This window comes from Haemaphysalis longicornis, unplaced genomic scaffold (genome assembly GCF_048455015.1).
Source record: "Haemaphysalis longicornis isolate Haplotype H1 unplaced genomic scaffold, Haemaphysalis longicornis Haplotype H1 scaffold_2, whole genome shotgun sequence".
Taxonomy (NCBI): Eukaryota; Metazoa; Arthropoda; class Arachnida; order Ixodida; family Ixodidae; genus Haemaphysalis; species Haemaphysalis longicornis.
In genome coordinates this window covers 151,887,034-151,903,981 of record NW_027526295.1, presented here as the reverse complement: position 1 = coordinate 151,903,981, position 16,948 = coordinate 151,887,034, and the positions used below count along the sequence as shown (strand labels likewise).

At 50.8% G+C, this 16,948-nt stretch overlaps 1 protein-coding gene across 3 annotated transcripts in view; it reads left to right on the top strand.

Annotated features, from left to right (window-relative positions):
• Positions 1–16,948, top strand: part of LOC144169326 (uncharacterized) — a 60,266-nt gene that overhangs the window by 17,800 nt on the left and 25,518 nt on the right. For all 3 annotated transcript variants that reach the window (XM_077698419.1, XM_077698417.1, XM_077698418.1), the window contains 9 exons: positions 990–1,181; positions 2,410–2,518; positions 4,645–5,024; positions 8,382–8,559; positions 9,549–9,655; positions 12,001–13,100; positions 13,712–13,778; positions 14,579–14,681; positions 15,368–15,563. In XM_077698419.1, the coding sequence (XP_077554545.1) occupies positions 990–1,181; positions 2,410–2,518; positions 4,645–5,024; positions 8,382–8,559; positions 9,549–9,655; positions 12,001–13,100; positions 13,712–13,778; positions 14,579–14,681; positions 15,368–15,563 (2,432 nt within the window). The remainder of the gene's footprint in view (positions 1–989; positions 1,182–2,409; positions 2,519–4,644; positions 5,025–8,381; positions 8,560–9,548; positions 9,656–12,000; positions 13,101–13,711; positions 13,779–14,578; positions 14,682–15,367; positions 15,564–16,948) is intronic.

Here is a 16,948-nt window from a genome sequence, read left to right as displayed (position 1 = left end):
TGATAGTAGAAAAAAATATTAATACACATTTTGTAGGCAAACATTTTGATAACACAACATATAAAAAAATTGAGTTGTGCAGAAAAATTTGTGGGTTATATAAAAAAAAAAAAATGTTAACAAGCATGCTGCCCACTCCTTGCGGTGAAGCCCAATCGCCATTGAGAATGGAACTCGCCGGAGTTGGAAAATTTAAACTGATTCCGAAAGTACAGTGCCTAGACTAACCTTTGGTGCACGTTAGGTGCATTAGAAATGAGTACAACAGGTTGGAATCAGTGATATAAAGCATCAGTCACCGGTGATCAATTTGAATAGGCACGGTAACGAAAGAGTTAAGGCATTTTACTGGAAGGGATAATCTGGTGAGGGTATGGAAATGTAGTGTCAGTGTCCTGCAACTTTTGTTGGATGTGTTTTAAAAGACATGGTACTTCGGCATTTTAGTGTTAGTCAACAGTAGCTGGCTGACCACTAGCTTTTAGACGCAGCCTGCACATGTGCCTGAGGGGCACAACTGTGTCGAAGCAATGGTAGCAAAAAATTGAGAGGACAGCAAGTAAAACCAGTGAGTGCTTGTGAGGACAGTTTGAGCAAATATGTTTTAACGAATGACTTACACCTAGCCGAAAGCAAAGTTCTGTCTGGACTCAAATGTAAGCTTACCGATGAGAAAAACCTACGGCTTCTCCCTTTCCTCTCTTTTTCTTTGTTTCTTCTGTACACCACTCTGAAAGCATCATGATGTTTGCGGGCACTTATCCACATAAATAAAGATCATAGAGCCAGGTGATGGGTGTCTTTTGGCAGGCCTCTAAAACAGCGCGTCAAAATCGAGTGGGCCACCAGAGATGGGGGCAGTGTATAGAAAAAGCATGTTCTGTGCGCAACTGAAGATGTGGAATGATGTTCCTGGCCTTGGATGTGGTCCGAATGGAAGAAGAGTGTCCGATTCACGGGCCTGACCCCTGGACATTGGTATGTTTCAGTGGTTCTGGCAGAGATCGGCACCGAGGCGGAGGGCGGTCGCCGAATGTCGGCCGGTCCTCGTCGCCCGGTCGCCGTGGGGGTCCCCGGGATGGTGGCGACTACGACGGGTACGCAGGCCGGTCACGCGGCCCACGCACCCCCAGCCCCGGACCGCCCGGCGATGCCAAGCACAAGGCGGCCACGCAGCAGCCGTGAGTGTCGCCCCCTTTCCAGCGAACGTTGCAGAAGGCAGCTGGAAATTATCGTTCCATGCACATCTGTTCGCTCACCGGGTTTTAGATGTATTCTCGGGACTTCTGTTCGTGTCATTTGTTCAGCTTTACAAGCAACGTGGTGGTACAAAAAAGGGAGGAGACAAAAAGTGTTTGTATTGCCCCTCTCTTCCGTCTCCAAAAAGAAAAACTTCCACTTGTGGACTGCTCTTCGTTAGAAGTACAGGTCTTTCATTTCAGATAATAGCTGTCGTTCTTTCATTTCTACTTTTCATTGCTAGTTTTAAGATCTCCTGTAAAACAGAGGAAGAATGCGGACGTCTAAGAGATGGCATTTCTTTCACTACCAGCTTTGCCACACTGAAATACGTAAACAGTGTTATCTAGCTAGGCTTGCCAGTGGAATTAAACGAGCTTGAGGCAGCCCTCAACCAGCGCTGCCCAGCACTTCAGCCCAGTGCCCACCGTCTGGTAAGGAGATATAAAGGTTACGGGGACAGCTCCAAAATCGATGTTCGGTCATTTTGACAATTGGGGTAGGGGTAGATGGAAGGATAAATATGGTGCAGGTGGTAGCAACAAGGAAGGGTGTGGGTTTGCACCAGTCGCAATAGCCGCTCATTGTTGTAAAATAAATCCCGGTGTGCAAGAGGGAACTGCGGCTGGATGACACATCCCACTCGTGGCGTAGCTTCCCTAGCTTGCGACGAGTGGTTCATTCCCAAACCAGTTGAACACCGATGTGCTGCCACTTTTCATGAAGGGGTCTGATGAATGAGTGGAATTGCATACCATTGTCCGTTCCAAGAAGTAGCATAGTGTTGGCTCTCTCGCAGGGGACACTGCTTTCCCACCTTTTTAAATGAGAATTACAATCCCTCTACGTAGCCTGGGCAGTGGCATTTCTACTGCTTGCATTGGTGAGGGACGGGTGCTCGGGAGTTGTGTGCACGTGTTAGCATGTGTGGGAATTGGTTGTCACAGTCGTATTTCCGGTTTTTCCTATTAGTTTGAGAAAGGAGCTGACCCCGAGTTTTTGTATTTAGGTACTGTTTAGCAACTTGTGAGATACTTGAACAAATGTATCAGCCTTTCTTTGTCCTTGCGTGTCGCTTGCGTCTCAAAGCAGCCGGCTCTTGCTGCCTGTTAGGCACTTTAGTGGTGCAGCGAGGAGTGGGTCTCGCGAAGGGGTGCCTTCTTCCCGCAGCGGCGGCAAGGGGGGCCCCCCGGCACCCTACCCGCCTGCTGGGAAGCCACGCAAGAAGAAGAAGTCGGGCAAGAGGCGCAGGGACCGAGAGAAGCAGCTGAGGGCCGAGGTACGTGCAGCGTTGTCGTCCTCTTGCGCTTTTTTTTTTTCCCGCAGAGTGCGACCTGTGTATGTCCCACAGCAGAAATTTGTAGGTGCGCAATTCTTAATGCAGCCTTGTCGTCATCGCAGTCAGTAGAACTTTTTTGTATTCAGTCTGCATCCTCATTTGATGCGGTAGTGGGTCGTCCGACTCATCTTGCCAGTGTTCTCAGAAGTGGGCTTGCAGAAGACGGTTTTGCATGAGCAGGCACCAGAAATTCTTCTTTGACAAGCGTTTTAGTAATACGTACTTTTAGTGCAGTGTAATTCCGATAATACCACTTTCACGGGAATGGGCCAAACCGTTGTATGACCGGGGTGTCGTATGGTTGGCGCCCTAGTAGTTGGTTATACGCAACAGATGGGATGAGAACTTATTTAAATGGCTACATGTAGTGTTTTTTGTGTAATTTGTGAATCCATAACTGAAATCCCACGTTCCTAAAAAAAAAAATGCCTATTTTGTGCATTACCTCCCCCCCCCCCCCTCCGTGGCATCTGCACTAGCACACAGCCACTCGCCCCGCGACCCCCCTGCCGTCCGGCACTAGCTCGCCAGCCCTGCGCTTCACGCATGTGAGTTTAAAATAAGAAGGAGGCCGCCATCGCCAAACAAGTTTAGAGGGATAAAAGGCAAGAGCATTAAACTGCCAAGGCGGCAGCTGAGTGGCGGCGGAAAGGAAAGTGAAACCAAGGATTGTAGGAGGCAGCGATGGGAGCAAAGTTGGAAAAGAAAAAAACAAAGCAACAATTACCGTGGGGTATCGTGTCATGGAAAAATGTCGCGTGTGTGTTCATGTCATCGGCTCGATGGAGCTTAAGATTGGCAGTCCACCGGCCACCCGGACTGACTTCTCTTGGTTGGCGTGTTGGCACACTGCTGCCGCATGGTGCCGTCCGGCCGCCAGTACCCCCCTGCTTGAGCAGGGTCGGGCAGGTGGTTCAGCAGGTGGTTCGGCAGGTTCAGCAGGTGGTCAGCAGGTGGTCGGGCCCTGTTCAGCAGGTGGTCGGGCCTGCCGCAGACTGTTTACCTTTTCACACCAAGCAGCGCCAATTGGGGGTTAAGAAATGAAGCTCGGGACAAAGCAGTATAAAAGGTGGCAAGAAAGGCCGGTTCATCCCCGCCAGCGTCTGTCATATGTAGCAGACTGCATGCACCCTAGTGTTGCATAATCAGGGTTTTTATAGCATTGTTTCCATGGGGAGTTTGCCAGGACCTCGGTGATCTGTCGTAAGAAGTGGGTCGTCGTTAAACTGGGGGACGCATCATTGGGGTTCCGTGGTATTTGGAACACTTTGAGCTTCACATTCGGTGTTCCAGACCCATTCTTCTTAAATGCGAAGCAGTGGGATTTTTTTGCCCTATCAGGTGTCTCGGTGGCCATCCAAAGTAGTGTATCCAATTATTTCCGGGCACCCTTAAGTTTGGAGGCAAGAATGAGCTGTGAGGCTGTGAGGACACCTGGCATAAAATAACATTTTTTTCTGGTGAAATGCAGATGTGGGCGGTGCTTTGCCATTTGGGGGCAATTGTTTTGAGTTTTTGTGCACCCAAATACATATAAATGTGCGTGCACATGTGTGTGTGCACGCATGTGTGTGCACGCATGTGTGTGCACGTGCATAATTTTTACCCGCATGCATACGGGGGGTAGAAAAAATAATGGAGGTAGTAGGAATATTGAGGAAAGGATTGGCTGGGGTTGAAGGAACAGTAACAATGTTTCAGCCAAGATGTCAGTGAACACTGCAAATTTTTTCTTTGTGGGTCAATTTTCTCGACCCTCCTTCCCAATACAGTCGCATCTGTTCGCAGGGTACATATTGGGTCTTCCTTCCACGTTTAGGCTGGAGGCCGGGGCACAATCTTCTTGTCAGTAACACGGAACTATGGCACAGTGATGATGATGATGTACAAGGTCATTTTCATTTTGTGATAGAACATTGTGTGCTTGCAAAACAAGCTCGCAATAATGTGTGCTCTCCCTGCTCTCTTTTTCTGTCTCGCCTAACTGTCGTACCACAGGGGGTCGGCATTTCCGTTTCTTTCGGCCGTCCACTAAGTTTGGCCGTCCAACAACGCTTCTGTTTCAGCGTGCTCGTGCCGCCCAGTCGCACGGCTCAGCCCCGTTCCCGGAGAGCCCATCTCCCGAGCGGCCACCATCGCCCCAGTCGTCGCGCCACCGCGGGAGTCGCGAAGGCGGCAGTGGGCGTGGGGGGCCGCCCCCTCGGGGTGGGGGACGCTACGGACCATCGGGCCGCTCCCCCCCACGGGAGGCGCCCGCCAGCGGCCCACCCCACAGGGGAGGAGCGGGAGGGGGACCACCCTCCAAGCGGCCTCGCCGGGAGTCGCCACCGCCACCTTCTTCCCAGCCACCCCCACCGCCGGGTGACAGCTCCGTGGCCGCTCCCCCTCTTTCATCACAGGGGCCCCCTTCGTCCGCACGCGACTCCTCCCGCAAGAAGGAGGCTGAGTGAGTCTCCGATGCTTGAATTGCTCTTTACTGGGGGTCTTGGCTTGGGGGTCTTGATTTATTAGTGTTACAGGTCCTTGTAGGCATTGGAAGCTTGTTTGAAGTGTTGGGGGGGGGGGGGGGGGCAGTTGCAGCATTTTTACAGGCAAGTAGGAGCCACGCAGTGGGAAGTCTGTCTGCAGTGTGTTCGTTTGACTTGTTAATTTGTGGGCAATGTGGAGCGCAAGGGATTAACGGTAAAAGCGTTAGCAAATACAGGCCAGACCAGTTCACTCATTATTACCGTAGTTGTCTGGCAGGTCCCTGTTAAAGGGAACTGTGGATTTAGCGTACAGATTTTAAACAATCACAACAAAACACAACACAGACACTATTGTTTATGTGAATCAGCTGATAATGCCCAGTCGCATATTAGCGGGAGGCCTTTGATTTATTTCTCATTGCTGTCCTTTTGAGGCTCTGCCTAGAACTTGGTGTTGTCCTTATTTCATCATTACTGACTCCATGTGGCTTATAGGCCCTGAAAATCCAAACCTAGACATGGTCTGATGTACTCAAAGGACACTGAGGTTAATGTCAAAATTGTTCGCCTTGGTAAATTCGCAGGTGATAATTCCACCTGAATGAGCTTTTCGCATTCTAGTGTGGTGGGTACGTGAAGGAATATGAGGACTACCCGTTCTGGTATACAGTTAAACCTCGATATAACGAAGTCGTACTTGCGGGCGAAAATTTCGTTAAATCGCGAATTTCGTAAAATCGAGGTTTCGATTTTACAGTTAATTTAACCCGTTATTGAGGTTTCAAAACCTTGCCCACCGCTCAGAAACTGCTATGTAGTTACCTCTCCACTTAAACCGAAATTTGTACTAAAACTGGCTGCGAAAATTGTGTGAATTTCAACACTTAGGCAATGGAATTCGGATAGCCGACAGTAGTTCGTGTCGTCGTAAAACCGGTGCTTTTTCCGCAACGCCTCATTAAATGTGATAGCAGACTAGGTTTCCACTTTTTCTTTTTATCATTTTGGTCACTACTAAACGCCGCTGTTAGTCAATTGAACCCGCGTCCATGCCCCGTGAACTTCACCCCGGCGAAGTGCTGGTTCGAAGTTACGCCTCTTTTCGTCCGTTCAGTGGTAGGCTTAGGCGCGGCGTTGAGGGGTGTAGCGGGCCAACAGCGGGAGGGTGCTATAAAGCTTTCGAAAGGAAGGAAGGAAGAAAACGAAGCCGCAGGGGAAGGGGGAGGGCAGGAAGGACGCTAGTAATGTCCAGCCATCGACGCCGCACAGACAAAGCTCCAGAGTGCTGTCAAGGTGTCCTTGACATGCCAAGAGGGCCGAATCCACTCTTCGTAGGAGTGAACCCACGCCGGGCGGTGTTGGGCGCGAAGCACGGCAAGGCCCGGGCAAGACCAGACGAGGTGCGGAAGGTCAGGCTTCGTTGTGCCATGGCATGCATAGCAGAGCACATTGGGGTCCAAGAGAGAAGGGGAGGAACTGGGAGCTGATCCGGTCTGTGGAGGTCCTGCGAGGTCTACAGAATGGGAGTTTCCCGCCGATGTTGACATCGGAGAACCTGCCGGCGGTATGTTGTTGCCTTGTTGGGATTCATTGCCCGAAGGGTCAAAGTGAGTGTGCCGTCCTCGCCACCGTGCGACGATGTCGGCGGTTATGGCGAAGCCAGAACGGGCCCGGTTGAGAAAAACCTGGGTGCCGCGAGATAAGCCAGGAGGCAGAGGATGCGGGTTCTGGGGTACTGATGACTGGAGGTCATCAGTACCCCAGCCTTTCGAAAGACTTTTTTCATGCACAAAGGCTCTGCAGTATGGGCGCATGATGCAACCACGACACTCGAGATAAAGCCATGATTGAGAGTTGAGCGGAGTACACACAGACCGCTTCACTTTGTGGAGCATCGCTTACGTACTCCCACTGACGCAGAAAGCTTACATTAAATATCTTCTGGCCAAATTTGATTAAGCAATTACTTTTGTGCCCGCTGAGCCCTAAAGAAACCGATTTCTCCGCATCGCAGCTGTCTAATGAACACGTTTTGACCACGTTCAGAGAGCAATTTATTGCCACCAGCACACGATGTTCAAGCTGTAGTGAAGAAGTCCGTAAGCAGTGCTTGGTGTTTCTTGACCAGGGTGGGCTTTACGTGACGTTCGTATGCTGACAGCGCTAAAAAGGCTTGCTCTTCAACATTCGCATGCGCCTGCGTGCCTCCGCAGAACGTCGATGGCATCCATCACTTCAATGGCCTTCGGTTTCACCGACACTTCCTCAGGCTCTTGTTCGGAACACTTTTCTTTCCGTTGGAGTGCTCATGCTGCTTATAAGACCCACCTAATGATGGACGAACAAAATATTAATGTGGTTATCAGCGAGCACAACCTAGAGCAGCAGCACTGTGAGCAAGGACACGTAGAAAAAGACACTTGAAGTAGGCTTCGGCCTTCGGCAGCCTAAGCACAGGGGGCGCTGGCGTAGGCGACGATGGAGACGTCAAAATGGTGGCCGCACTATTAAACCGTCCATGACCGCTAGCGGTTTTGCAGCAGCTTCTTTCATCACTTTTAATTGTTGTCAACCGCATAATTCACCGCTTTTCTTTCATTTTAGCCTTTTAAGAGTTAATGTGAGTACCGAATGTTTTCAATGTAGGCTCTGAGAGGCAAAATAAAACGTGCCTCGACCGGAATTTCGTTCTTCTTTTCTCGCCATGACTTCGTTAAATCGAAAGCGCCGCACGAAATTACTTCGTAAAATCGAGATAAAAATACATGGATGTAGCAAAATTTTGATAGAAAACTTGAAAAAATTCGTTATATCGCTAATTTTCGTTAAATCAAGGTTCGTTATATCGAGGTTCAACTGTAGTTGTCGTCTGCTCCTCATTTTGTGCGTCAACACTTGGAGGTGGATGGCATGGGTGGCCCACAGCGCAATGCAGGGGCGCAGTTTGCGTGGCAGATTGCGAGGGTTTCTAGGACATACCAGTTGCACCAAGCAATTCCAATGCAACAGTTTGCCCTTGTGTCGTCGTCTGAGCGTAATAAGAGCTTGTGCAGAAAGGCATTGACAAGGGCTCATTTACGAGCTCACACTTGGCTTTCAAAACATTGGGCTGCAGTGCTTCCAAAGTGAAGTGGGTGTAGCATGCCCAGTGGGGTAATTCAAAACAGTGACCCCTGCCTTTCTGTCTGCATCAATAATTACCCTGAGTTGTGGTCTTGCCGTGGCAAACAGGGCTGGTCGTTTGCTGATATAATGGATTTATTGTTAAAGTTAAACGCACTCCCTGAGGTGTTAATTATCTGGGTGCCGATTGGACACGCCTTGTCCAACTCCAGCCGCCATGGACGCCTGGAAGACTACGGTGGGAGAGAAGCCAAGGGCTACGAGGGCCGCTACGATGCGGACGGTGGTCGGGGCGGCCGCAAACGAGGAGACGCCGACCAGCCTCCTCCCCCTCCTCCCCACCGAGGGAGCCGCCACGAGCCGCCCCCAGAAGAGGCTGACATGCTGGAGGTGAGCTCTGCGGAAAAAATTGACGCTGTGGATGCCTGCCTCCTCTCAAGGCAACAGTTATTCACTCTTGTAATGCACCGCTTCGCTTTTAGGCCTATCCCTATGTGGAAGGTGCTTCTTTAAATTAAAACGCGCTTGCTGAAGAAAGAGGGCTTATGAACATGACCCCCTTTTCCAGTACACCCTTGAATAATGTGTGCATCACATTGGTGGCCCACTCTTCACGAATACTTATGCTTTTTTTAGGTGCGTTGAGTTTTGCGCAGCACGCTCTTGCTCTCGTCATCTTACAATGGCTGCGACATATGTGCAGCTCAACCAATTTCTACACTCAAGCCGCACACTCTGGCAAGTTTCTTACTCTACACCCATATGTTGGACAAGCGTGCTTTTATAAAAAAAATTGCTGCAAGAGTGAGAGCTTGAAGGAGCTTTAGAGAGTACCCAATTTTAGAGGGAGTTTATAACGTGCTCCACTTATGAGTCTCCACTTATAACTCTTATAACAATACACAGTAACCCTATAACATGCTGCACAAGTAACCAAGCAGTAGAATGAACCTACTCATGCACCCAGCTGGGGCATAATTGTACCAGCCAGAAAGCAAATAATGAGCACGTCTTCATTGAGGTTCACACCCGCCGCGGTGGCTCAGTGCTTATGGCATTGTGCTGCTGAGCACAAGAACGTGGGTTCAATTTCCAGCCGTGGCGGCCCCTTTTCTGACGGAGGCAAAAAGCAAAAACTCTTGTGTGTACAAGATTCCCCATGTGGTCAAAATTAATCCGGAGCCCTCCACTACGGCGCGCCTCATTGCCTGTGTTGCGTCGACACGTTAAACCCTACTGATTCGATCATTGAGGTTCACCATGTCCAAATTGTGAATACAAGGGAAATTTGGTGTCATTACATAGTACGTGAAGTGCTTGCTCCTCCCCTGCACCCAGGTGATGATGATGGCTCCTACTTCCCTGCCATTTCTTTGCAGCCGGGCGAAGTGATGCCAGACCACACGGACCGCTATGTCAGCGAGCGAGGTCGTTACGACCAAGGCAGGGGCCGTGATGCACGCAGAATGGATCACCATCGCTCAAGGCAAGTGTGCATGCGATCTCCACTTGTCCTGGCTGACAGGCATTGCTGTGACAGCTGCTAACACAGGTGCTTTCAAATGGCACAACTCAGCAGTTGCACCCAGCTTTTGCATGTCTGTGTTGCGTCTGTTGGTGTTGTCTGTTTTCTTTGTGCATTGCTTCGTCTGACAAACCAGCAGTTTTGATGCATAACGTCTCCTCTTGCTTTCATTAGAAGGTGCACAAAGCCAATCACACTGGTGGTCGTTAAGTGTTGAAAATGCTTAGCAAAAAGCATGCCACTTAAACTACCGCTTTCTTTTGTTGTGTCAGCATACTGTACTTTTTGTTGTGCTGCTAGTTACTTTTAGTGGGACCCTTGTGGCTGTTCAAGATAGGCTAAAAAAGAAGTGCCAGCACAGAAAAGCGTTTGGGCAGTAAGCTCAGCAAAAATAGTTCCAACTTGAAAAAAAAAACAATCTGTTATTGTGAAGTCTCGTTTGTTACTTTGAACATTCCATTGATTTTGCTGACTTTTTAGATTTATAACTTTTTGTTTGTTAATATCCCCGTAAGGGCACTTACCCTTTTCAGTGTAAAAAAGTGTTGAAGCTGCACTTTCCAAAATGCCAAATATCTCAGAGTGATGCATGTAATTTGATATGATCAAGGCACTTAAATATGCCCTAAGCTAAAAAAATGCCCTAAGCTATTAAATCCAATGATTGTCAACTTCAAATGTAATGGTTCTGAGACTGATAAGACTATCATCATCATTGCACACTTCGAGCTGTATTACCGTATTTACTCGCGTAATCCTCGCACTCGCGTAATCCTCGCACCCCTAATGTGAGCCACCAAAACTTGGATTTTTTGGTTCCTCGCATAATCCTCGCACCCCCAACTTTGCAGCGGCGAAAGTTGCCCGCTCGCGAAACCCGCATGGTGCACGCGCTCTCCAACGCGCCCTCCCCCGCCGCCTCTCCGTTCGGCGGATAGCGCTGTGTACCCAAGGCCATCCAGGCGCCCTAACACGCTACTCGCACTGTACTTGAGCCGGTTTCGCGTGCGCGCAACTAGACTAGTCGCCATGGGAAAGAGCGCCAGCTACACTGCCGCTTTCAAATTGAAAGCGATGGAGTACGCGATCGAACACGGCAACCGCGCCGCAGGCAGGCACTTCGGCGTCATTGACTTCAACTTGCGTTACTGTCGAGCTTCACAAGTAGGGCACGCACATGACGACGAGATAGGGCGCGCGCCAGAAAGCAAAGGCGGCAATTTCATGATCGCTGATCGACGGGATACTGTTTACGTTGTAAATTATAAAATAAAAAGAAATAGCTGCTGTTGGCAACACTGAGCTTATATATACAAAAAAACGACCGCTACATTTAGCGGGATTGGCAGAAGGCAAATTGGCCACACTGTGCACCGCATTTTTTCCCCGCATAATTCTCGCACCCCTAACTTCGCAGTGACTTTTCTGAAAAAAAAGTGCGAGGATTATGCGAGTAAATACGGTATCACACTGCTGTCAGGTAAGACAGCTGCCACAGTGGGGAATCCTTCACAAGTGCAGTGTTTATCCACCCTTATGTATGCTACAATCGCCTCTTCAGTGAGGCACTCCGTTTCCAAAACATCTGCCCTGACGTCCCTTCCGCAGAAAAACGGAGGCAGTTGAAGAGGCACCCAGTCAAATTCCAAGCGGTGTGCATGTGACACAACAGGCAAACGTAGCCAAACGTGCGAGCGAGCGCGACGCGAGTTTGCGAGCGGCGCGGGACAAGGCCAAAGTGGTGGCGCCGGAATTGGGGTTCGGAAGAAAAACAGCCCTCCTCCTCCCCTTGCATCCTCATAAATGGCGCAATCGACTCGTTTTGTAAGAGGTAGAAGGGATGCGAGGCACATCGCAGCTCGCAATGCATGCCGCCGCTGGCAGCTCAAATTTCTGGTGCGTCAGCGCAACTGTGGCTTGCGGGGTGCGTTTTTGCGGGAGAAAACGCTCCATGCAGATCACACTGATGCCTGCGTAGACGATTAAGCTCTGACAGAAACAGAAACAGTGTGCCAGCCGTGTATGTGTGCCACGTCTTCTTTTGCAAAAAACGCTTCACGTGATGAACGCTTCATTATAACAGCGAATTTCATGTAACAAAGTAAATTACGAATTTTACCGACTTCGTAACATCAAGGTTTAACTGTATCCGTGTTTGACTGCATGGATGAACTGTCCACGCACTGCATGAGAGCATCTTATCCAAACAGCTGGCTGGTAGAGGGAGTGTGCAGCTGCTGTAGTGTGTATATCGACAGTGGTTAGATGTTGTGCACACCTGTATAACAATGTACTTTGTGGCGCAGGTCACCGTCTCCCGCCCTGGCCGGCCTGCCACCCCGCAGTCGTATGGACATGGAGCTGCACCGCATGGACTACCCCCACTCGCCTCGCCCCCGAAACCAGGATGCCCGGGGGAAATCGGACCTGAGGGGTCCCGACGGGCGTCGGGGCGATCCATATCTTCGCGGGGCTGACCCGAGGGGGGACCCAAGAGGAGACCCCAGGGGAGACCCCAGGGGAGGGGACATGCGGCGGGACCTGCGGGGAGGCGACTCGCGGGGAGACCTCAGAGGCGATCCCAGGGGTGACCCCCGGGGTGACTCTAGGGGCGACCTGCGAGGCGGAGACCCTTACCGCCGGGGAGGTGACATGCGGGGCGACCTGGGCAAGCAGGACCTGCGCGGCGGCGACTACCACGGGCGTGGCGACTACCATGGGCGAGGCGACCTCAAGCCGGACTATCACGGCAGGGGTGGCGATCCCTACTTGCGAGGTGATGGCCGGGGCCCGCCAGACCCCTACGGTCGCTCCGATTACCGCGACGGTCGCGACCCGCACCCCCGCATGGACATGCGTGGCAAGGACCTGCCCCCGCTGCCGCCCCGCATGGATCGCGGTGACCTTCCGGGCTACGACTCCCGACCCCCCGATGACTATGCCCGCCTGGCTGAAGACTACTATGCGCGCATGGACCGCCGCGGTGCTGGCGACTACTACGCGGACGGCTACGGGCCACCGCACCGCTCGGACATGAGGGACCGCGGACCGCGAGACCTTCGGCGTCCAGAGCACGTGAGCCGCATGGACGCGAGGGGAGAGCCGCCACACCTGAAGGGCCGCCTGGAGCCACCACCGCCGCACCGTCGCAACGACTCACGAGGACGCGACGAACGGGCCTATGGGTCCCGCGTAGAGAGGTCGGACTCGCGTGGGTCGCCCCGGCCACGCGGTGACGATGGACCCAAGATGGGGGGCCGCGGGGATCCGTACGAGCGTGGGGAGCCGCCGTATCGTGGTGGCGGAGAACCCGGGCACCGGGGTGAGCCGAGGGGCTCGGATACCAGGGGGGATCCCGGGAGGAGAGGAGACTACAAGAGCCGCGGGGCCGCTCCTTCCAGGATTGGTGAGCTTGCCTTTATGCGGCCGTGTCAGCCACGAGCACGCGGTCTCTGTAGATCTTAATTGGGGCCCTAGAACCAGGCTTGTAATGCGTAATTGATTTGATGCTGCACTTAACGTGCAATGCTGAACCCTCGGCACATTGCTATTCAGCACCCTCAGGGAGAAACTGGGCAGCATAATGGCCATTGTGAAAGAAGAGGTCCATGAAATGCCCGGAAATATTAAAAACAAGAAAAAAAGTGGTTTCATCACTCCAAGCCAAAGGTGCCGCTTGGAAGAACCCTTGCGAGTCCTTATGGGAGACAACAGGATGAAACAAATTCCATTGTTTGGGTCACAATAAGAACACAAGAGTGCTCTGGACTTCAGTTAACTTTCCTTGAGCCAGAATATGCTGTTTTCTTCTGTTGTTTTGCTTTGTTTGCTATTTCTTTCTTGGAGGCAAATGTGCAGTTGGCAACGAGACCTAGTTTTTGATATGCTCTGAAGTAGTTAGATGGGGAATGAGCATTGTTGCTGATGTGTTGCTATCCTTGTCCTAATTCTCACATGTTGCTTTGGTGATTTATGATGAGGACAGCTTAAAAAAAAAAAAAAAAAACTTTTTTTCAGACGACTCTGGTCCAAGCCGTTACAGTAGGAGAGATGTGGATCCCCTTCCTGACTCCAGAGACTTGAGGTAAGGGCGGGGTGCTGTCGATCTTACACTACCATCTTTAATTATCTACCGACCATCTTCTGTCAAGCGAAAACTGTAGTTCCAGTCGCCTGTTGGGAATAAATAGCCGATCAACACATTTCATTTGTCCGTTTAGCCGTGATTAGGGTGCGCCTATAGAATTACCTCATTCCTCCAAAGAGTGAAGGCGATGAGAAAGATACCTAGTTGCAACAAAGAGGCTGAGTCCACAGCTCGCATTTCGGGGCTCGCTCCTTGCGGCATGAGGCTTGCCACTCGCAAAGTCCAGCATCGAGTGCCCAACCTGGGTTGCACGTAAATAAATCCTCTTCCTCTTTTGGTTCCTAGACGAGCTTCATTTCTTGGGTCCTGCCACTCTGGCTCAAAATGCCATTTGGTGGAAATGGTTTTTACCAGTGGTGTAGCTTTTGTCTTGTTTTTTCCTGGTAAAACCCAGCACCGAATTGTACAGAAAAATATTTTGGTTGCGTAATTTTGCATGCTTTCAAAAAGCATAAGAACATTGTGACAAAAGGCATTAGAACTCCGTAACAGCAGTTGCTTTTATTATCTTTTTTTTTATGGAAAACTTTACGGTTAGTGAAAAGTTCCTTTTGTGGGGCGAAAGATAAAATATTCACTATTTCAGTGACCACTGTAGAGGAGGGTGCCTTTTTGTAGTGCCATGAATACGATAGTGCAATTCAAGTGCAGTGCACTGATAGTGCAGTTCGAGTGCAATAACACTGGTGTGGGTGTCCCTGGAGTGGGTGGTTTATGAAGGGTGTTTCCTTGTGCAGGCCCGGTGGAAGCCGGGATGTGCGCGGGGGTGGCGGACGGTCACGGTCTGTCTCACCCAATCGCGGTTACGAGCGCAAGAGGCCGCCACCTAGGAGCACCAAGGTGAGGAGAACTCTTGCTGCGCTGGTTTCGCCAATGCCGATATTGTGGCGCTGCCACAAAGTAGGAGTGGCTGCAGTGCTTGCAGTGAGTTCGGCGGTGTGCCATGCAAAGCGCTACTGGCTCACTGGTGACTGCTGCGGTACTGGGTGAGGCCAGTGCATTCCTCCCCACTCCTACTGTGCCAACTGGGTCGAGGGGACATTGGGCCAGCACATACCCGCATTTGCAACCAATGGGGATTTAAGTGCCATTTTGCTTTACTGACAACACTATTTTGCTCAGTAGGCCATTTGGTGCTTTGTCATTAAAAACATCTTGCATCAGGTCGAGTCTTTAGTGAAATCTCTTGGTCCAACCCAATTAAATGTGAAAACTGTCATTGCGCCACCGCATCTAACAACTTAAGCTTTTAGTGACCTGGGAAACTGGCCATTTGAAGCCAATGTGTTTGAGTTACTGTTGTTGGGGCTTTGAGGATTTATTATTGTTCGGTAGTAATTCCACTACCTTTGGTGCTGCCAACGTGGTTTTTTTCTTGCTTGCTTTTAGTAGCAACGCTGGACGTCTTATTTCTCTCCAAGCACTCGTATTTGCATTTACAACTGCCGGTGTGTTAACAGTGGAATGCGCGCAAGTGTTTCACCATTCAGAGTTACAGTTTACCACTGCCTTTGCCCGAATGCCAGGATGTGCCCTCCAAGCGGGGTGATGGAGATGCCAAGCCTGAAGCGGATGAGGTCAGGGACGGGTCAGGGGGCAGTCGGGGCTCATCCCCGCGACGTGCACGCGACAAGGCGCCGCTGGCCAAGACCAGCCGTAGCAGCAGCCAGGACGAGCCTCCCGAGCGACCTGACCAGTCGCCCGACACCAGTGCGCCCGAAGGTAGGGACAGAGCAGTCCTGCCTGCCCCCACGTGCGTTTCAAGTGCACAACCTGAAATCGTCGCCACTTCTGCAGTTGACCTTTGACGCTAAATTTTACTTGGCATGCTGTCTCTTGGGTTGTGCTGGAGAGTGGCCATGATTTCAAGGTTTATGTTCGTGTATAAAACCTGTTCCAGGGTGCTGGGTGTGAGGCTACATCCAACCTGGATAGTGTGTGCAGATAATGTAGGTGGCACCGCAAACCCCGTCTTAGGTTGCGTGGACCCTGAGACGCTATGATCTGTCACAGTTCGAGCTACCAATGGGCTATCTGCTTCTAGCTAGCTGTATGCATTGACAAACTTTTGATCTGTTTGTGTGCATATTCTGAATTGGTAAAACGCAGCACCTGTCCTCTGCATAGATTTGCTCTAGCTGGCCTTGCACCATTAAACACCAACCATCATCATCATCTTCTGCAGAGATTAGCTTGGAGGGAAGCGGTTCATTTCTGAGAGAAGTGATATTTGCCATCTATGTGGTTCTCCCATGTACCTCTCCGACTTCTTCACAGTGAATAGTACTGAGAGTGCATTGGACTTCAATATTACATGCAGAGGAAGCACCCAGCAGGGACTGGTTTGTGACCTTTCATTTTCCAATTTGTTGTTGTCCAGTCCCACCTTGCAGTGGGGTTTTATGGTTTCTTTACAAGCTTGAACAGTAGCTGAAAGCAGCACTAGAGCCACTGAGATTCCAGTTTTAAGGCTGGAGCCGTTACATTATCTTCATAGGGAAAACTTGAGAGCACAGTTGTATTGCCTTTTTTTGAAACCATGCTATGGCAACATTGATTCTTTGTGGCTGTTCCCTGGAAATTTCCTTTCTATGAAGCATGGTGTAAGAATATTTAGGTGTTGACACTCGCCGGCCGCGGCGGCGGAGAACGCGGCCAGATCGTGTTCGCCCTTAGTACATGCGCAGACCGCAGCAGCGCGGGGGCACTGCGAATGAGGGGCCGGCGATCGCTTGCGGAGTAGCGGGCGCAGCTGCGGTGGATGCGCGGCGGGCTTGAATTTCCGTGTCATTCACGCTGCGTTTCGGTGTTTTCTGCTGCCAGAGTGAGGAGTAGACGTTATGATTCAGCTTCCACGTTGTGTTCGTCACCGATCACTGCGGCACCAGCCGCAGTGAGCGTTGTGGAACTCACGCGGTACAGCAAGGCGACGCAGTGCGCGGTATCGCGGCACATGTGCTTTTCGATGGCAAATCTCTGCGAATGGCACTTATGTGCTTTTCAACGGCAAATCTCTGCGAACGGCACTTGTAATGCATTGCGTTTTCTCCAGCAAGAAAGGCGACTTGTAGTTAAAAATGAGTGTTACACATAACGGCTATTTTGGC